The following is a 17,927-nucleotide window of genomic DNA, read 5'->3' as shown; positions in this document are numbered from 1 at the left end:
AATTTCACGCAACGGTAATCAAACCCGTGCATATAAATTAACTGCTTGACTTGCTGTCAAAATTTGATAAGGGAAAGAACTCGTGAACTCGAAATATATTCGCACTTTCCAAAGCATCTCCTAAACAGGTGGCTAAGTTATAGCCACGCGACCCATTATTAAAGGCGATTTATGCTGGTACGGAGTTTTCGTCAATTCTTGAACTTTTGGGTCTAATTTCAGAACATTACCAACTTGATCTGCCAGCTTAGATAGGGCTTGAGTAATTTCTTGACTTCATTGCTGTAGGGACAAGCGATCTTGCGACACAACCAGTGATATGAATTTCTGATGTATAAGATTTAGCAGAAGCTACGCCAATCTAGGACCCAGCGTTAAGGTGTGTTCCACAATGCTGTTCGTTTTACTTTCAGCTGTATTGGTAATGTCAACTGATAAAGCGCCTCATTGCTGGCAGTAACGTTGCCCCATTAAGCTGACTGCCTTGTCGGCAGAAAATCATTACCCGTAAGCTCTTCTACGGAAGGGGTAGGCCAATATATTCATATAAGAAAATGTAACTTCCTTAGTCGTTCTTTTCTCCTTGTGTTCGCATTTCACATTCGGAACGAGACAATGAAGAAAATTATTGGACTCGAATTTTGTATTTATATAGCTTTGTAACATTAAGACTGCTTGAGGAAATGGACTAGGCCCAAACAGGATTAATATTTTCAATTTATAATTGAGTGTGAATCAGTTATATAAAAATATATAGTTTTATATACACAAATTATTATTTCTACAAAGCCATATATACGAGAAGTTGTGTGTTTTACATCGGAAGATTATGAAAGGGATAAAAATAAAAGAATTAAAAGAATTACATACTCTACGAATAGTCCATACTTTATCAGGTCACAAACAGAATAACAAACAAACAAACAAACAAAATCAATGGTTAAGAAATTATTATTGTTATACAAGTTTACATATATAAATATATATATAAATGTTTTATTAATATTTGCTTATCAAAGAAAACAAGCATATAAATAAAAACAAAAAAAAAAAAAACAACAAAATCTGTGCTCATCATTATGAAGTTTACAAATCTTTAGACATTTTTATAATGCAAATGCAATCGTAAATTTATTGAAATTTCTATTGAATCATAGAAATATTCAGTGCCACTTTACCAGCGATTGGAAGTGCATCGTTACAACTTGCAATATCCTCTTCAAGATGTTCTTAATATTTTGTATACTAAGTACATTAATTACTTTGCCACAAATTAACGGCGATGGTCTCATCGAAGTTTTTAAATGGAAACAAATGGATTATTATAATCGTGGGAATAGTGAAGGCACATCTACATTTACTTCTCCAACTAAGACAAATAATAACCGAAAAGGTAACGTATTAGTGTTTCTTATAATTACGAACATTAAAGACCAGTTTAAACATATAGAGAAGATATAAAAATTTTACAATTAAATTTTAACAAGCATGAAAAACAAGCATATGTTAAAGACAACGTTATATTTCAATTGTCAATGGAATTTCTTGCATACGATACTAAATTGAATTGAAGTTTTTAATAAATTATTGACATATAACAAAACATAGTATAAATAAATACATACTTACGATGTTCTAACAAAGCGAAGCAAAGCGAAAATCGTATGCTATCAATAAGATCAGCGTAATATCATATTTTAAGACAAATTGTTAAGCGCCATACCAAAAATATAACTAAAGAGGGGAATTGTGATTAGAACCGGATTGATTATCTCCATGAGTGGCCGAGTAAGCACCGGATCGTGACTAACAACTCAATGCTTGCAGGTTTAAATGTCAAGTGTAGCAGAGTTTTCAATACTGTCGCTAGACTTAAAACACTAGCTTTTGACTTTTTGAGCTTGTATTTCTCTGGCTAAATTAATAAGAGAAAGAAAGTAATGTTGTTTGGCGGGATCGGATCTTGCATACCCACTACTATCATTTTTCCATTCTACTCTACAACTTCTTCTAGTTGATAAGCACGTCGCCGGTAGATTATTAAGAAAAAATTAATCCACCAGGTCGCAGTGTTCACCATATTCATTTTGGAATGAATCCATTTTTAGGCAGATAATTTACCTTCATTTGAGAAATGTACAAAATACTTTTAAACATTTTATGTTGTTTGCGTTATGATAAATAAGCATTTAACCTAAAAAGTGTGAAACAAATAATATTCAACCACTTGTAAGTTTGTGTGGGCATGGCCAATTTTTTCCATTTTTGCTCGTAAAAAGTAATGGGTTTCGTAAAGTAAATGAGGCAATTATCAGTCTTCGAACTTTTGTAATTTCTGAATAGTGAGCGAATGGGTACAAATTTTTGGATACAAGTACGGAGTTACGTTCAGTTTACGCTTCACTGCGGGCTTCTGCTCTGACCAATTTGGCCAATTTTCAATACTCGTTTCACGTGCCTGCAGCATGGTGTAGTGTGAATCTTTAAATTTCACCTGTCAAGAACATTGTATTCTTTGGACGTGTGATAAAGTTCCCCATGAGTTTATGTCTCTAAAAGCCATATCTTAAATGGAAGCTTGAATACCAGTTAACACACCTCCTATCTAGTTGAAAATGATGTTGACGTTAACCAATGATAATTAACTTACATATATATCGTGTTTCAGTTGCGGTATTCACTGACAACTGTAGCTTATTTGTCATTGTTATAATTTTCTTTTTTTATCCCTTACAGGAGTTATATATTTTCCCGGTCAGTATTATGGGGCACGTAGTAAACGTCAGCAGGAGCAAATTGAAAATAATACAAATCCCTCATATATTCCATATAATAATGTACCGATGGGAGTAACGCATTATAATGAACGTCTATTTATAACTATGCCTAGACGTAGAGTTGGAATACCGTCAACACTGAATTATGTCGATTTACGTAAAGATGGTAACCAAATGAGTCCAAAATTACATGCCTACCCGGATTTTGAAACTAATCAGCTCAAGGTGTGCGTCGAGTTTCATCTTCATGTAGAAATCATTAATGAATAGTTGTTGTGGTTTTTGTTATAGGCAAACTCGGGAAATTTAGTTTCCGTTTACAGAACCAGTGTGGACTCATGTCAACGTTTATGGTTCATTGATACGGGTATATTGGAATATCCTGGTAAGTTATATATATATATATATATATATATATATACATTATAGAAAAAAATATCTCTATATATATACCTATGAAAATGCCAAAATTCAGATAATCGAATGCAACTTCAGAAGCCAGCAATATGGATAATGGATTTAAGTACAGATCGTTTATTACGACGTTTTGAGATACCAGAATCTACTGTACAACAAGGCCAAGGTTTGGCCAGTATAACTATCGATACTGATAAAGGATGCGATAAAACTTTTGCATATATTCCGGATTTGGTTAATAATCAGCTTTACGTTTATAGGTAAATACATACAGTCATCTTTTATACTAAAAACATTACAACTTTAGTTTGTTCCAAATAAGTACGCGTACGTGACTTCTGATTACCTAAAAATTGAATATTTTTTCTTGAGATATTTGGTGTGTAAAAATCCGGGGAAAATCCGTTAATTTTTGTATGTTTTTCTAGCTTGGAAGCAAATAAAATTTGGACATTTCAACATAATTACTTTCATTTCGATCCCCTGGCCGGAGATTTGAATATCGGCGGTCAAGCATTCAGTTGGAGTGATGGAATATTCTCAATTACAATAGGACCCAAAGATAATGATGGTTCACGTGTAGTACTCTTTCATCCGATGGCAAGCCATAACGAGTTTATGGTATCGAATAAAGTGCTGCAAAATGAAAGTCATGCCGAGAACGACGACTACGATAGGGACTTTCAATTGCTCGGCAGTCGCGGCGATGCCCGACAATCGACCATGCACGAATACGATCCTCACACTAATGTAGTCTTTTACGCCGAAATACAGCGTAATGGCGTTAGCTGCTGGAATACAAAAACGCGTTTTTCTCCCGATAATCATGGCACCGTAGCACAGGATCCGCAACTCATGATCTATCCCAGTGATTTGACGGTAAAAATTTATTTCCAAACCCTTCTCGTAGATAAAAATGCTGATTTACGCTCGGTTTTGCCCTCTTTCTCTCATTTGCAGATTAATGAAGACGGGGTTATGTGGGTTATGACCAATTCCATGCCAATTTTTATATATTCAACTTTAGATACGAACACTTACAATTTCCGCGTTTGGAAGCAGAAGACATCGGAGGCCATTAAGAATACAGTATGCTCTTGAAAGCAATAGACAATTTTTCATATAATTTTTTTTTTTTGTATAAAAGAAGTTTTATTTTCTATAGATGTAGATTTCAATAATACGAAAAAAATATTTGAATATTCTACAAATAAAAAGATGAAAAAAAAAAACGATATCACGTCATAAATCTAACATTGGAAAGTTTATAAACATTGTTAAGACAACTAAATACGCAAATAAATAAATCGTTTCGTTTAATAATAGTAAAAATGAGGCACTCTAATATTGCATACTTTGATAATGAAAAGAAATTATTAAAACAAAAAAACGGAAATGGAATGTCCAAAAAGACGAAACAAAAAAAAAAAAAAAAAGGAAAAGACTCTGAAGGATCGCTTCTTTAAAAAAATGTCACTTTATTGAGCGGTCAGTATATGAGTAGTCAGCCCTCTTTGTCAGTCAGACAGTAGAGAAGTCTTAACGTACGAAACGAAAACAAAAAAAAAAAAAAAGAATTATGTTCGATCTGAACCGAATCTTTTAATATCCACCATTTGTTTGCTTGTTTGTATTTTTCTGTTAATCGTAACATGCTACGGAAGCTTAAGAATCTTATTCTACAATTATAAGATAAAAACATTTTTTCTAAACATAACAAAATATAAGTATATTAGCCGAAGGTAATTTAATAAAAATAAAACACGTTCGGGGATTACATAAGATCGTATTAGAGAAGAAATGATCCAGGTTTCGCTTCGAAAGTTTGAATTTTAGTTTCTGAGCGAGACACTCGCTTGAGTATGGAACTCAGCCTAATTGAAAAACGTATAAACTCTTGATTTGATGGAACTCAAAATCGGACTTTGGTAAGCCTTATCTTGTAAAGTAATGTGAATTAATCAAAAATACCGCTTTGTAGGGGTAAATTAAAAGTTTTCGTAATAGGTGAATACAAGTTTTTTAAATATAAATAAACATAAGACAATACTTTCGAGACTTTAAGCTAATTAAGTTAAGGAGAGAGGAAAGCAAACCATAAAGAAAAGAGCAAATAGAGGAATATTGCTATACAAAGTACACACCACTACCAATTTACGGGGTATTGGGCTGGATATCAGTTGCAATACTGGAAAATGTAATCAGTTTCGTAATCAACTCATCGCGTCTCGAAGCTTCAAAAGTAATAGAATACTTTCAATTACGTTATTCGATTGAGTTAATCTTAGTAAGAAAGCGAATCATTTGCTAATTATAGATCTGCTTCTAACAATGAATATTGCATTAATTCATTACATGCATATTAGGTAGAATAATGCATAAGTAGGTAGAATAAAAATTTGAATTTTAAATTCCGCTATAAGTTGAATAATTTTTTTTAGATTACCTAATAGATGGCTTCAATTTGCATACTAATGAAGAAGAACCAAAAAAATATAACCAAAGCTTTTCGTACTTTTCAATACTCCCTTAACGGATAGATAGACGTTGATCATAAAATAATGACAAATTTTATATTAACTATCCCTCGCAGTAATTTGCATCAACTGGTGCGCATTGTCGTTTTTCATGGATATTTCTATAATAAAGGCTCGTTACAAGCGGTAATGGATATTAGATAACAAAGTCAGAAACCATACTTGCAGTTACTTCATCTAGCTTGGAATAGGAGGAGACAGACTGGAAAACTTGTAAACCAATAAAAAAAAAAAAATCATTGCCTGTTTGTTATGCCTAAACGTGTTTGAAGCTCGCAAGCAAATAAATGTTGTCCACTATATTTAATATGCGCGTAGCTCTAATAGTGTCTACTTCTTATTCTTAAAATTATAGTTTTTAAATTAAGTGTAGGTGTAGGTGTTGTCTCTTAAACTGGCTTTGTATATAAAATATGCCATCATTTAAAGACTTAATTAAAAATTACATAAAATACATGTGAGAATTTAATATATATGGATCTGTATATATATATATATATATATGTATGCGTTTATAAGATTAAAGTTTACTAAAAAAGAGTATTTGTGAAAAGATGTTTAGTATTATATTAAGAGTAATATTTGTGACTTTTTCTGAAAAATTGCAAAAATATATATATTTATGTATATGTATATGATTTTTTTTATTTATAATAACAGCACGTTCTTAGTATAAACTGGATTCGAATATACTTACTTTATCATTTGTAAGGATTGACTGACTATACGATAGCAGGTTTTGTTATTAAAATTAACTGCACTGAAGAGATTCCGCTTTTAAAGTCTCTTCGCCGAAATTACATTTAAAATCTCAGTTATCTCTATATATATTCTATTTTGATTCAGTTTGTTCGCGTCTCGCTAATCTTAAAAATTAAGGTTATTGCACCAGATAGTCTTTGTAGCTACGTAGCGATTTCAATTGTTTTTTTAGCTTTGTTATTAAATCGGATGGTTGAACTAATATCGATATATCACGACCTACCGAATTTAAACGATCACGTATCTCGTTCTCTTTGAAGAACAGATTTAATGGACGGCCATTAATTTCAGTAAGTATCCAAAATGTTAAAGTGGAGCCGTCAAATGACTGAGCCTTAGGCAGGAAAAAAAAAAAAAACGTTACATTACAACAAAGTAAATTTTTAAAATGATTGTATTACCTTGGGTGGTAAGCCATGGCGAGCAGCTAAACTATTTGGTACTACGTCTACAATGGTTGCCGTATTACCATCGCGTATCAAGCCCAAACATTGCCCTTCTCTGTCTCGTCTTATTGCATAACCACGTCCAAATGGAATGCGCCGTAACAACACCTCAACCTGAGATAATACTGAATTGGTAAATATAATGACAACAACAATAACGTCATCAAAACATACAAAAAGTGTGTTAGCGTTTCGTATGATCTTGTTGGCTTCTGCCGCTGAATTAATGGTGACACCAGCAATCGATAATAGCTGATCGCCGATATGCAACGCATTGTAAAGCACTGGATGCTCCCTTTGCTTCCAGCCCGCAACCCTGATTCATTACAAATTCAAAACATAAAATTACTAACATGAGCAGGTTATGTAATGCCTTACCAAACAGCACCAAATGCATCCACCCAAGCTATTGAGCCTAAACAATCCTTTCGACGCAATTGCAAGCGTACACCTCCTGGATGCATTATTTCACGACGCAACTGCATTACTTGTTGCTCGCGAAGAGACATTCGTTTGCTGGGTGAAGCTGATGTTGGAAGATTGATGGCACTATTAGAAATACCACCTATGTTGTCGGCAATACGAAAGGAATGTGGAGGTTGACGCAATGGTCCATTTCCATGACCACTAGAACGGTTAGGTAAGTCATTGTTATTTGTGCCCCGAGATTGCTGCTGAGCGTGAGCATCTGACGTAGATGAACTACGTCTACGCTGCTCTAAAGATTCAGAGGCAACACGACTAGTCGGCGCAAAAGCAGAAGATGATGGGATGGCAGTGGAATTGTCGCCGTTATTATTAGAAGATTTTATACCTTGTTTTATACCTTGGCCGATGTTGGCATTGGTTTGTTGTGAGCATGGCTTCTTTTTATTTGCTGCCACTTTATTAAACAAATGAAAATCTCTACGACTGGGACGCGTGGAAATCACGGCTTCAGTATGACCTCGAGTCAGAAGAAAGGGCGTTCTGCTACAAAACGGTTTCTGACTGGTAGTTTCGGCAGAACGGATATTTTGCGGAGAAGGGATTCTACGCCGTGACGATAACGAACTGCTTGGCAGCGGATGAACGACAGAAGTCGTTTGTGTATTGGAAGCTTGGGCGGAATTTTTATGAACTTTATCTGCACTATTAACATGTTTTGGACTCTGAGGTTTACATTTCTGTTTAAATTCTGCGCCATTGGCAGCCGAAACTTTAATAATTGGCGAAGGTGGCGCGACAGCTACTGCACCAGTATCTTCATTAGAGCTTGTCGGAGTTAATTGCCTTTGGCAATTCCATTTTGGTGACGCACAAGTACCGTGCGCAGACCCTGTAGATGCAGGCTTTTGACCACCACTCGGTACACTTGAAGATAGGAAAACTTTATCGTAATGTAAAGGATTAATTTTAACGGAAGTTGGCCTATCTTCTGCCGCCAACCCATCGTTATTTAAAGGTTTTCTAATGAGTATCACTTCTTCTTTGATATTATTAACCGCTATATTAGTTATGCCAGATGCGTTGGCTGACAAAATGATCTTTTTAGACAATTTCGGTGTCGACGTATGCGATGAAGATGCAGAAGTCGAAGGCGTTGTAAACAAAGTGCCATATGTAGTTTCTTTACCCAAAACATGCACCGTGGTTATCTGTTGATTCTGCTCATCTGTCATGGTAGCTGCCGTTGGGGCGGACGGAATGATTTGTGTTTGCTTCTTTATTGGATTGGAATATTGATTGGCAGTTGATGCGCTTTGACTATGTTGCGCTTCACCAATTACTTGAACTGTTGTACTAGTATTACTACCAATACTGGACGGAATTATTTGTACATTACTTCTATAGTCATGCTGTTTTGTCGTACATGCTGCCAATGTTACTGGGATGAGGTTTTCAGGAAATTTAAATATTTCTTCTGCTGCGTTTTTATGTGAAAATTTTTGAGGATCTTGCACGCTCTCATGGTTGCCCAAGGATCGCACGTTGCCAGCAGGTGTAGACACTTGAATGATTGTTATATTCGTTTTAGCGTCAGTGACAGTTGGAGTTGGTTCCTTTAATACTAATGAGGAAACAAGATTTTCAAAATCTGCATTTATTTCCAATTCGGTTATGTTGTTGCCTTTGTTATTATTGGATATAGGTTGAATACTATTATGATCGCATGTTTCCAACATACTTTTTTGAGAAGACGATGGCTGATTATTCGGAATTCGTTTAGATTTCTCAGCTGCGCCCGCAGACAAAGAGCGTGATGTTTGAGGTCTGGAAAACATACGAAACAATCGATCAATAACGTTTTTGTGTCTTACTTGCTCGATTTTGTGGAAAAATCAAGAATTTTTCTCATTTCTCTTGGGTCAGGTTAGTCTTTGAAATCATTAAAACCAAGAAATCATACCGTTCATAAATTACCGAAAAGCCAAATATACGTAAGAACTCTCATATAAACGTGAATTGTAATTTAAGCTGTTCATCTTATCATCTATTGCATAATGTATTAAGCATTAAATTAATTAATAATTTTAATTTCAGTTATACTCTTTCAGATATTAAAAGCCCAAGTTAGAAAGAATTTTTTTGTGTTAGACGTATGTCCATATCAGGTTAACACTTTTTAAAACTTCTAGGTTATCGGTTTTATTTTATTTGAATTTTCTTTCAATCACATTTTTCCAAACAATTTTCCTCTTAAGAAAAAGCAAAATATTTGATGTAATTTTTTCGTAAACAAAAGAGCGATGAATAAACCAAGCGGTGACAATGAAACGAGCGATTCTGAATTGAGGCCGGACACTTTGGATCAATTGTATAAAGGGCAATTGTCGGAAATGCGTGAATTAGTATTTCGTAATGGTGAACCTAGTGACATTAACCTCTGCCTCAAATGGTTAAGAAGATTTAACAAGGCATGCACATCCGATAAATTCGCCCGAAACTGTTTATGCACGTTGATGACGCATCAAATTAGAGAACTTGCTTGTCTTGCTGAACCCTTTACCAATTTGAATAATTGCGGCCGGAGTCTCGAAAGTATATTGAGAGATCTGGACGAACAAAGTCGCACCTATGTGAGTGAAAGCTTAGAAACTTTCAAATCGCATTCCATGATCCCTTTACCACCTGATATATATTATAAGGATAGAAATTGTGATGTAGAAGCTGAATGCCATTATAATGATTTAAATGCGAAGACTACCCAATTAGAAGCACAATTACAAGCGCTACAGTTTGAGATAACTGAGAAATCCGCAGAGAACGCCAGACTAAAAGATCTAGCCGAAAGATATTGCTTTGAAAAAGATCGCAAAGAAATGCATTTAGATAAAATTAAGAAAGCCATCCTAGATGGTATACGGGCGAAATTGTTAGCTATGGAAGAAACGGGCATAAGATCACAACTAAATATTTTTGAAGACACTTTTCGTCATTATGCAGACGATGAAGAATTTATGGAAATATTAAGGAGATATGATAACGATTTTCAGAATATATTCGCTAAATATTTTAAGTTAGAATTCGATAAACGTAAATCGGTGATAGCTCAACACCTGAACAGTAAATTCTCAAGAGACAAATTGAAAATACGCGATAAATACGAGCGCAAGATATTCTTGCAAAATATATCTCACGCGTTAGATTTAAAATTGGCAAAGTTGCATTGCTTCTCAATAGTAAGGCAAATATTCATCAAGTCGCATGACGAATTTGGTGGTATGGAAATATGGGATATACTGACGGTTCTAGAAGAAAGATATCAAAGCGTTTTAAATGAACAATAATGCATTTAGATGCGTGCTTCTCTGTTTTGCAAACTTTACTCATTGTAAGATTTATTTTTTTTTCTTTTACTTTATACTTTTTACGCACCTCGGTATATGACGGTCGCATTGTAAGATATTTTGTAAGTTTTTTATTTGATCTGAAATAAAACAATTGATAATGAAGTTTATTTACATATTATTTTTATAACTTTTGCATTTCAAACCTGCTGAAGCCCGATGTCCTGTTAAAACATCTACTCTGACACTATTACTAACAGAGGTATTGTCTATACCTTCAGTTGGCTTTCTTAATAAAGGACCGATAGAATCATCATCTCCAGAGCTTTCACTAAGCTGCATATTTTTTAGAGGGGTCTTCAAATCTTTATCCATTGAAATTGCTAAAGTAATGTCATCAGTATCGGCTAATGAAGACGAAGATGAAACAGCTTCATTAATCTGCTCGCTATAAGCACTTATTGGATCTGATAACATATTTAAAAGATTTTGCGTAAGAGTATTCGACATGGAAGTAAAGGGCGAAGTAGTTGCAGTAACAGAAGTTGTGTAGCACACTGAGTTCACATGAGATGCCAAAGAGGAATTTGAACAGAGTGTAACTGCAGTAGTAACAGCATTTGCTACTGACGCGGATAAAGATGTTATGGCCAAATCACTGGTAGACGTCGAATGAACACCATTATTACTATTGCGTGTCGAAATGTTTACATTTTCGTTACTGTTGGTATGCAATAATGCGTTGGCTTGATTTTGAGTACTTTGCGGTGTAATCCTTTCAACTCCGGGCACTAAGGCAGCTGGAACGGGAGGTGGAGCAGGTAATGGAGATGTCGGATCCCTCGTGGGAAGCAAAGGTGCTCTAACTTCTGGTAATTTTGTATATAAATTCTCTCGAGGTGAAAGTATTTTCATTTCTCTTAATTTGGAACGCAGCGTTTCGACCCACTCTTGCATAATATCCCTGAAATATTGATTAGTGTAAAACAAAGATTAATACAACTTCAAGCAATAACCGTAAACGCTAGTCTTTCATTGCAAAATAATAATTAATAAATACTATAACATCTGCAAATAGTTTGGCAAAATAAGTAAATAAACAAATAAACGCTACGAAGCTTAGGTAACAGTAGGCCACTAGCGTGCGTGCTCAACTTACCATGACATCGCGTGAAAGCGAACAACTTCACTGCTCAATGTGACAACAAACTCAAATTCATGCGAATTCGGAATGAGTGCATGCGATATATGTAAAGCATCTTGCATAGAAACAATCCATTCCGGATTATGGGATGGCGCTTGGCGAGGATCCGCGTAACCTTCAAGCAAAGCTTCGGTATCATCGTGCACACAAAATACCACCCAACTTCTTTCAGATTTCTATAAAATTTCATATAAATGTATCTAGCATTTGCTTCAAAATGTGCACTAAGGCCTTGTACATACCTTTGGACCGACGGTAATTTTTTTTCCATCAGTCGTTAGGCGTTTAAGCCAAGTATTTTTATGAATTTCACGAAACTGTGCTATCATTGGCGTTACTGGAACCGTGTTATTCGTCGGCGCTCGTGTCATGCCGCCTAAGAGACCACTCGCCGCCGCTGAAATTATTGAAGCACCTGAAGCCGCTGCAGGGGCAGCCATTGAAGAACTCATTACAAAACCCCCAAATTATAATACCAGTAGAAAAATATGGTTAATTTTTTTGCTAATCTTTGACCTCTGCCTGACATTTGGATTAATAGTTATTTTGAATTTGTTTTCATATCATACTCTAGGAACAGTTGTTGTTGCAACTATTTTTGCTTTCGTGTGTAAATTTGATAATTATTCCAAAGCCGCTGCATTCGCATTTTATTTGTTCTGGGTGATTTTGTTTTTGTTACCGTGGCTAATAGTTTTCTGACAGCAAATTCCTTGAAATTCTTGTTTTCCTTGTATAATTCGCAAAATCGGATTAAATGAACACATTGCACTTTCTAATACTAGCATAGATTACATTTTTCACTTAGTTTAATAATAAAAAAAAACAATATACTAAAGTATATATTTTACATTCTTATTTATGCAAAGAAAGAAGGTATTTAGAATGAAATATGCTAGAAAAATGCAAAAAAACAACAGAGAACTCGTACAAAGCAATTTGGCGACGCCATCTTAACAAAGTTGCCAGACTAATTATACCTTCCATAACGGTATTGTAATAAATTTGTAATATTCAAATAAGAATATATGAAGCGATTTTCCCAATAATTATTTTTTTGTACAATACGAGCTGAATTGTAATAAAGCGCTAACCGCCACGAAATCCCTCACCAAATAGAAAGCGTTGAATGTGCATATATATAGATGTTTTCACTTTGAATTTTAAACCCATCTATCTTTAATGTACCAAACAATATTCAACTCTGGCACAAAAGGCCTTTCTTCAGCTCTTCTACCTAAAACAGGTCAAATCCAAATATCTCAATACTACTGTATTGCACTTGGAAAGCGTGTACATTAAAATCCATCAAAATGGAGCTTCTATACATATCAACTCCATGCGTTTTGAATTGTGTTCAAACTAATCTCTAACGTAGCGTACCGGTTGAGCGCAGAAACTGTAGTAATGGGAAAACATAATACGTGTGTCTTTTTAGACATAAATACTAATTAGAGGCAACTCTAAACTGTCACAAATTCGTAAAAGCATTATCGAAAACAAAAAAACAAATTAAACATTGTCGTTGGAGTAAGTTGAAATTAGAGAGCTATAAAGTCAAACTCTAGATCCAAAAATATACCGTTTCGAAATATGGTCAAAAACTCAAATGCCGTCAAAGAAACTGGTTTTGTAGTGGAAAAAATTGTTGACAAACGAATAACACCTGATGGTAAAGTGGAATATTTCATAAAGTGGCGCGGATATCCTAGTTCAGAAAATACGTGGGAGCCAGAAGAAAACTGCGATTGCCCGGCAATGATACAAAAATTTGAGGAATCACGAGCCAAATCAAAGAAGCGTGGTGAAAAGAAGCCAAAACTTGAAGAAATTCAAAAGCCTCGTGGTTATGAACGCGGTTTAACAATTGAGCAGATTGTCGGCGCAACTGATGCTACCGGAGATGTTTCATACTTGGTAAAGTGGCATTTCTGTGATGAATTTGATTTAGTATCCGGTGCAGACTTACGTGAAAAGAATCCGGAATTTATAATCGATTTCTACGAAAAACGATCGACATATCAACGCAATATTAATGATCGGTTAATGGGTGTTCCGGATGAATTAAGAATTTTAAATGCTGATGGTGTTGAGGTTTCTAATCATATTGCCACAGATACAGTTGTAGCCCCTCCCCCTAACGCTCCACCGGACGTGATGGCAATGACTGCCGACGTAAATGATAGTGGCAGCGTAGACAGTGCCGTTTCCTACTCTATTCCTGTGCCAGGCGTTGGCAATATTGCTATCGATGTATCACTTCAACCCGATGAAAACATACAGTAATTAACGTATATTTAGTTCTCACTTTTAGTATTTAAACCTAAATAAAACTTCTTTAACAGCTAAAAAAAGGAGTAGATTTATGTTTGCAATTGCGATTCAAGATTGATAAGGCCAAACTTGGTTTGTCTAAATAGTTTAATAAATTCTCGAGCTGAATGTAAGATATCAGGCACTATAACTATTTGACCATCGTTTCGTTTCATTTTACGCCGAACAGACAGTTTGTTAGCGTAGGTTACCAGCAATTCTAATACGTTATCCGTGGGCTTTTTCAAGCCAACTGCGGCCACATAATCAAAACGGGAGTTTTTATTTAACCAATATAACAAATAATCGGCTATGAGATCTTCCCCCACTAAGTGGTCTGGCAAACATCCCGCAAGGGCGAGTTTCATGCCCATTTCATCATTTTTAATTTTCGGCTCTAATATACCTGGCGTGTCTATCATATACATAAGCGGATTTTCATTAATTTTGATTTTTTCCATTACCGAACGCGTAATGCCGGCAATGCCACCAACTTGGGCTACGCTCTTCTTATGCAAATTACGATTTCGTAAAACATTAATTAGGGAACTTTTCCCAACGTTGGGTACTCCAATTATCATTACGCAAAAATCCTTTTCTCCCTCACGATTATAACGAGCAGAGTTTAAGATTATTTCGTTGGCTAAGGGCATTAATCGTTTGATTCCGGAACATTGTTGATTCTTACAATTGGTAAACAAAACATGCTTTAAGCGCTCACTCTCTTGCAAAATTTCTTTAATGTTAGCTTGATCCTTAGTCGTTATCAAATCCTTTTTATTTAATACTAAGATGTGAGGTTTAATGTTCTCGCCGATCAATGTGTGCTGGAAATCAGTATTGCGCCCAGAGAATGGTATTCTAGCATCATGAACTTCAATAATGCAGTCGACCGCCTTTAATTTTTGTTGCATTTGCCTTATTCCTTTGTTCATATGACCTGGAAACCAACGTATGGGTTGTTTGGTTACTAGTTTGTAACTCTGACGAAAACTCATTTTTCTTACAAAATACTATTTTTTAGACGCAATGCTTATTGAACGGATTAAAACAAATTACACACACTGTGAATTGATAACCTAACTAATCATTTTAATTCTAAATACACAACAATATATACTATAAGCAATCAGCAAAAAAAAAAAATAAAAATATGAAAAGAAAATATCTTTGAAAATTCTTGGTGTAGTTAATTTCCTAACTTGGATAAAAATTGAAAAAATGAAATTTTGTGAGTTTATAATGCAATTATGAATGAAATACGATATTAAGTTTTCTTTTTCGTCTTATATAAAAAAAATGATTTAAGTTGACATCACTTAAGATTAATAAAATTTTTACCTTCTTAGATACGAAATAAACTTTGTTTACAAATAATGCAAACATTCCAATTATTTTTAATGTTCCTCTTAGTTTTAAGTAAAAATTTAAGGACTTTACAGAATATCAGCGACAGTGATGACGGTGTATGTATAGCAAAAGACGAATGTCAAATGGGCAAGTCCAGTAATTATAAAGAAGGCAAGTTTAAATTAAAAAATTATTTCAATGAATGATTTCTTCTACAACTTCAGAAATTACAGTTTTCAATATAATCATACAAGAAATTGAGAAAGCCCGCAAGTCGCACTCACCTTGTTCCACTGATCCGGAAGATGTTGAATGCGTTTGCCATCGAAATGTAATTGATAGCGATTTAGGCATTTTCCAAAAAAATGGCATAACGCGCAGTGCACTAGACGAAGCAGCTAAATATGGTACACGCTATAAAATTTATAACCACAGACTTTACAGAGAATCAAATTGCATGTTTCCTTCAAGATGTGAAGGCATTCAACATTTCATTCTCAAATTGTTACCTGAATTACCTGACATGGATTTGGTGATTAATACGAGGGATTGGCCGCAAGTGCCATTAACCTTTAACGCTGAATCGAAAGCAGTATTTTCCTTCTCGAAAACGAAGGTAATCATTTATCATTTCCATCAATTCAAGAATTCCGTTACAGCTGTTTTTTTCAAGAACTGTCGGTTTATTTCCGTTTAACAGAATTTTCGAGTATATTTTTATCACTTTAACAGAATTTCCGCGAATATTTTTATCACTTAATAGAATTTCCGAGGATATTTTTATCACTTTAAAACAAGTTCCGAGGATATGTTTATCACTTAACAGAATTTCCGAGGATGTTTTCATATAACAGAATTTCTGAGAATATTTATTAAAAGCAGCTCTATGCTCTCACCATTCTCAACAAATATTTTTATATACGATGTAAGGGAAAAAAGCAGCTAACGGCTTGTAGCGAACATATAAAAATCACACAAAATATGAACATATGAAGCAACCTGAATGCGTTGCTTATAGAGTGAAAATGATATGTTTAAATAAAGTTTTTATTCACGAAGGATTATGCGGACATCATGTATCCAGCGTGGACTTTTTGGGCTGGTGGTCCAGCAATATCCTTATATCCGACGGGTATAGGCAGATGGGATTTACATAGGGAAAATCTAAAAAGAGCTGCTGGGAAATATGCCTGGAAATCAAAAATTCCTAAAGGTTTCTTTAGAGGCTCACGCACGTGCAGTGAAAGGGATTCGCTGATTTTGCTTTCGAGAAAAAAATCCCATTTGGTCGATGCTCAATACACGAAAAATCAAGCGTGGAAATCACTTAAAGATACTTTGAATGCAGATCCTGCTAAGGAAGTGTCGTTCGAAGATCACTGTCAGTACAAGTATCTCTTTAATTTTCGGGGCGTAGCAGCTAGTTTTCGATTTAAGCATTTATTTTTATGCAATTCCTTGATTTTCCACGTGGGCGACGATTGGTTGGAATTTTTTTACTTAGCTCTTAAGCCATGGGTACATTATGTACCCTTGCCTAAATATCCAACCGAAGGAGACATTGAGGATATGCTGGAATTTTTCAAAAAAAACGATGATTTGGCTAAAGAAATAGCTGACGCAGGCTATGAATTCATTTGGAAACACCTACGCATGCAGGATGTGGAATGTTATTGGAGAATTTTGCTGAAACAATATGCAAAGTTATTAAAATTTAAAACTGAATTCGACAACAGTATGATCGAAATAAAAATTAAGAATAATTAGATTAATAATTGACATAAAAATTAATATATAAAATAAGGTGAAGCACCTTTGCTAATAGTCGAGGTTTTCTAGAGCTAATTTAGAAATTAAAATTATCGAATAATTTATAGTTCTTGAATATATAAAAAATTGAACAAACTATGGAGAAAACACCAGATATGATATATTCCTGTCAATCGTGCCTTTTTGATAATAACCAGCTTTGATTTCTGATTTGTATACGGTGAGGTGTTTCAATTCTTCTTGAAATCTTAGCTAAAACTATCTTAATAACAATATGATTATTACCAAAATTATCTGCAAATACATATATCTTTATTCAAAATTGTTTTCACTTGGATTTCCTCCATAATGTCTAGTAAATACAATTATCCCTACTGGAGATTAATCCCTATAATATATATCCGGGCCAATTAGAGGTTACCATATTCTTAAAAAGTACTTTAATAAGTAATTGTGGGATGGCAACATATGAACGAACGAACGACGGGTGAATTGCGGTCTTACTTTTTTTAATTGTCGTGAAAAAATCGAAAGAGCCCGTGTTAATCTTTAAAAAAAACTATTTTCAAGTAATATTTTTA

The 17,927-nt window shown here is 34.6% G+C and overlaps 5 protein-coding genes across 9 annotated transcripts; 3 read left to right on the top strand and 2 right to left on the bottom strand.

Moving 5' to 3' along the window:
- Nucleotides 1-1,150: 1,150 nt before the first annotated feature.
- LOC119641928 (L-dopachrome tautomerase yellow-f2-like) lies at nucleotides 1,151-4,388 on the top strand. Its single transcript, XM_038040846.1, has 6 exons — nucleotides 1,151-1,393; nucleotides 2,737-3,002; nucleotides 3,069-3,162; nucleotides 3,253-3,454; nucleotides 3,623-4,073; nucleotides 4,155-4,388. Exons 1-6 carry the CDS (start codon nucleotides 1,225-1,227, stop codon nucleotides 4,293-4,295), a joined length of 1,323 nt encoding a protein of 440 aa, XP_037896774.1. The 5' UTR covers nucleotides 1,151-1,224; the 3' UTR covers nucleotides 4,296-4,388.
- A 1,821-nt stretch (nucleotides 4,389-6,209) lies between these two features.
- On the bottom strand, nucleotides 6,210-12,886 carry LOC119641927 (flocculation protein FLO11). 3 transcript variants are annotated; one of them, XM_038040845.1, is made up of 9 exons: nucleotides 12,156-12,886; nucleotides 11,869-12,089; nucleotides 10,916-11,673; nucleotides 10,798-10,849; nucleotides 7,318-9,192; nucleotides 7,114-7,255; nucleotides 6,895-7,053; nucleotides 6,717-6,827; nucleotides 6,210-6,636 (listed from the first exon to the last, which is right to left on the bottom strand). In XM_038040845.1, exons 1-9 carry the CDS (start codon nucleotides 12,363-12,365, stop codon nucleotides 6,574-6,576), a joined length of 3,591 nt encoding a protein of 1,196 aa, XP_037896773.1. In that variant the 5' UTR covers nucleotides 12,366-12,886; the 3' UTR covers nucleotides 6,210-6,573. The 3 variants fall into 3 exon arrangements, 2 of the variants coding, with proteins under 2 accessions (XP_037896773.1, XP_037896772.1); XR_005247911.1 differs by having other exon boundaries at nucleotides 6,212-6,325; nucleotides 6,429-6,827; nucleotides 12,156-12,884; XM_038040844.1 differs by having other exon boundaries at nucleotides 6,211-6,827; nucleotides 12,156-12,884.
- A 479-nt stretch (nucleotides 12,887-13,365) lies between these two features.
- Nucleotides 13,366-14,283, top strand: LOC119641957 (chromobox protein homolog 3). The gene has a single exon (XM_038040891.1). It carries the CDS (start codon nucleotides 13,507-13,509, stop codon nucleotides 14,197-14,199), a length of 693 nt encoding a protein of 230 aa, XP_037896819.1. The 5' UTR covers nucleotides 13,366-13,506; the 3' UTR covers nucleotides 14,200-14,283.
- Nucleotides 14,206-15,283, bottom strand: LOC119641956 (mitochondrial GTPase 1). 2 transcript variants are annotated; one of them, XM_038040890.1, is made up of 2 exons: nucleotides 15,234-15,283; nucleotides 14,206-15,166 (listed from the first exon to the last, which is right to left on the bottom strand). In XM_038040890.1, the coding sequence occupies exon 2, from the start codon at nucleotides 15,159-15,161 to the stop codon at nucleotides 14,277-14,279; it is 885 nt and encodes a 294-aa protein (XP_037896818.1). In that variant the 5' UTR covers nucleotides 15,162-15,166; nucleotides 15,234-15,283; the 3' UTR covers nucleotides 14,206-14,276. The 2 variants fall into 2 exon arrangements, with proteins under 2 accessions (XP_037896818.1, XP_037896817.1); XM_038040889.1 differs by having other exon boundaries at nucleotides 14,206-15,279.
- A 74-nt stretch (nucleotides 15,284-15,357) lies between these two features.
- Nucleotides 15,358-17,610, top strand: LOC119641955 (O-glucosyltransferase rumi-like). Of its 2 annotated transcripts, none has more exons than XM_038040886.1 (4): nucleotides 15,358-15,457; nucleotides 15,576-15,747; nucleotides 15,801-16,192; nucleotides 16,636-17,610. In XM_038040886.1, exons 2-4 carry the CDS (start codon nucleotides 15,603-15,605, stop codon nucleotides 17,341-17,343), a joined length of 1,245 nt encoding a protein of 414 aa, XP_037896814.1. In that variant the 5' UTR covers nucleotides 15,358-15,457; nucleotides 15,576-15,602; the 3' UTR covers nucleotides 17,344-17,610. The 2 variants fall into 2 exon arrangements, with proteins under 2 accessions (XP_037896814.1, XP_037896815.1); XM_038040887.1 differs by having other exon boundaries at nucleotides 15,360-15,457; nucleotides 15,810-16,192.
- Nucleotides 17,611-17,927: the final 317 nt, after the last annotated feature.

Source organism: Glossina fuscipes, unplaced genomic scaffold (assembly GCF_014805625.2).
Source record: "Glossina fuscipes isolate IAEA_lab_2018 unplaced genomic scaffold, Yale_Gfus_2 197, whole genome shotgun sequence".
Lineage (NCBI taxonomy): Eukaryota > Metazoa > Arthropoda > Insecta > Diptera > Glossinidae > Glossina > Glossina fuscipes.
Note: the sequence above shows the minus strand (reverse complement) of the source record. Positions and strands in the feature narration are given on the sequence as shown.

What these genes read in the sequence shown, in the direction of transcription:
- LOC119641928 (XM_038040846.1), top strand. Translation starts at nt 1,225, where the DNA reads ATGTTCTTAATATTTTGTATACTAAGTACATTAATTACTTTGCCACAA. An exon ending in TTGAAACTAATCAGCTCAAG is followed by an intron (nt 3,003 to 3,068) that starts GTGTGCGTCGAG and finishes TTTTTGTTATAG; the next exon opens with GCAAACTCGGGAAATTTAGT. An exon ending in AATCAGCTTTACGTTTATAG is followed by an intron (nt 3,455 to 3,622) that starts GTAAATACATAC and finishes ATGTTTTTCTAG; the next exon opens with CTTGGAAGCAAATAAAATTT.
- LOC119641927 (XM_038040844.1), bottom strand. Translation starts at nt 12,365, where the DNA reads ATGAGTTCTTCAATGGCTGCCCCTGCAGCGGCTTCAGGTGCTTCAATA. An exon ending in AAATTACCGTCGGTCCAAAG is followed by an intron (nt 12,090 to 12,155) that starts GTATGTACAAGG and finishes GAAATTTTATAG; the next exon opens with AAATCTGAAAGAAGTTGGGT. An exon ending in GATGCATTTGGTGCTGTTTG is followed by an intron (nt 7,256 to 7,317) that starts GTAAGGCATTAC and finishes GTAATGAATCAG; the next exon opens with GGTTGCGGGCTGGAAGCAAA.
- LOC119641957 (XM_038040891.1), top strand. Translation starts at nt 13,507, where the DNA reads ATGGTCAAAAACTCAAATGCCGTCAAAGAAACTGGTTTTGTAGTGGAA.
- LOC119641956 (XM_038040889.1), bottom strand. Translation starts at nt 15,224, where the DNA reads ATGAGTTTTCGTCAGAGTTACAAACTAGTAACCAAACAACCCATACGT.
- LOC119641955 (XM_038040886.1), top strand. Translation starts at nt 15,603, where the DNA reads ATGCAAACATTCCAATTATTTTTAATGTTCCTCTTAGTTTTAAGTAAA. An exon ending in GTCCAGTAATTATAAAGAAG is followed by an intron (nt 15,748 to 15,800) that starts GCAAGTTTAAAT and finishes CTACAACTTCAG; the next exon opens with AAATTACAGTTTTCAATATA. An exon ending in TTTCCTTCTCGAAAACGAAG is followed by an intron (nt 16,193 to 16,635) that starts GTAATCATTTAT and finishes TTATTCACGAAG; the next exon opens with GATTATGCGGACATCATGTA.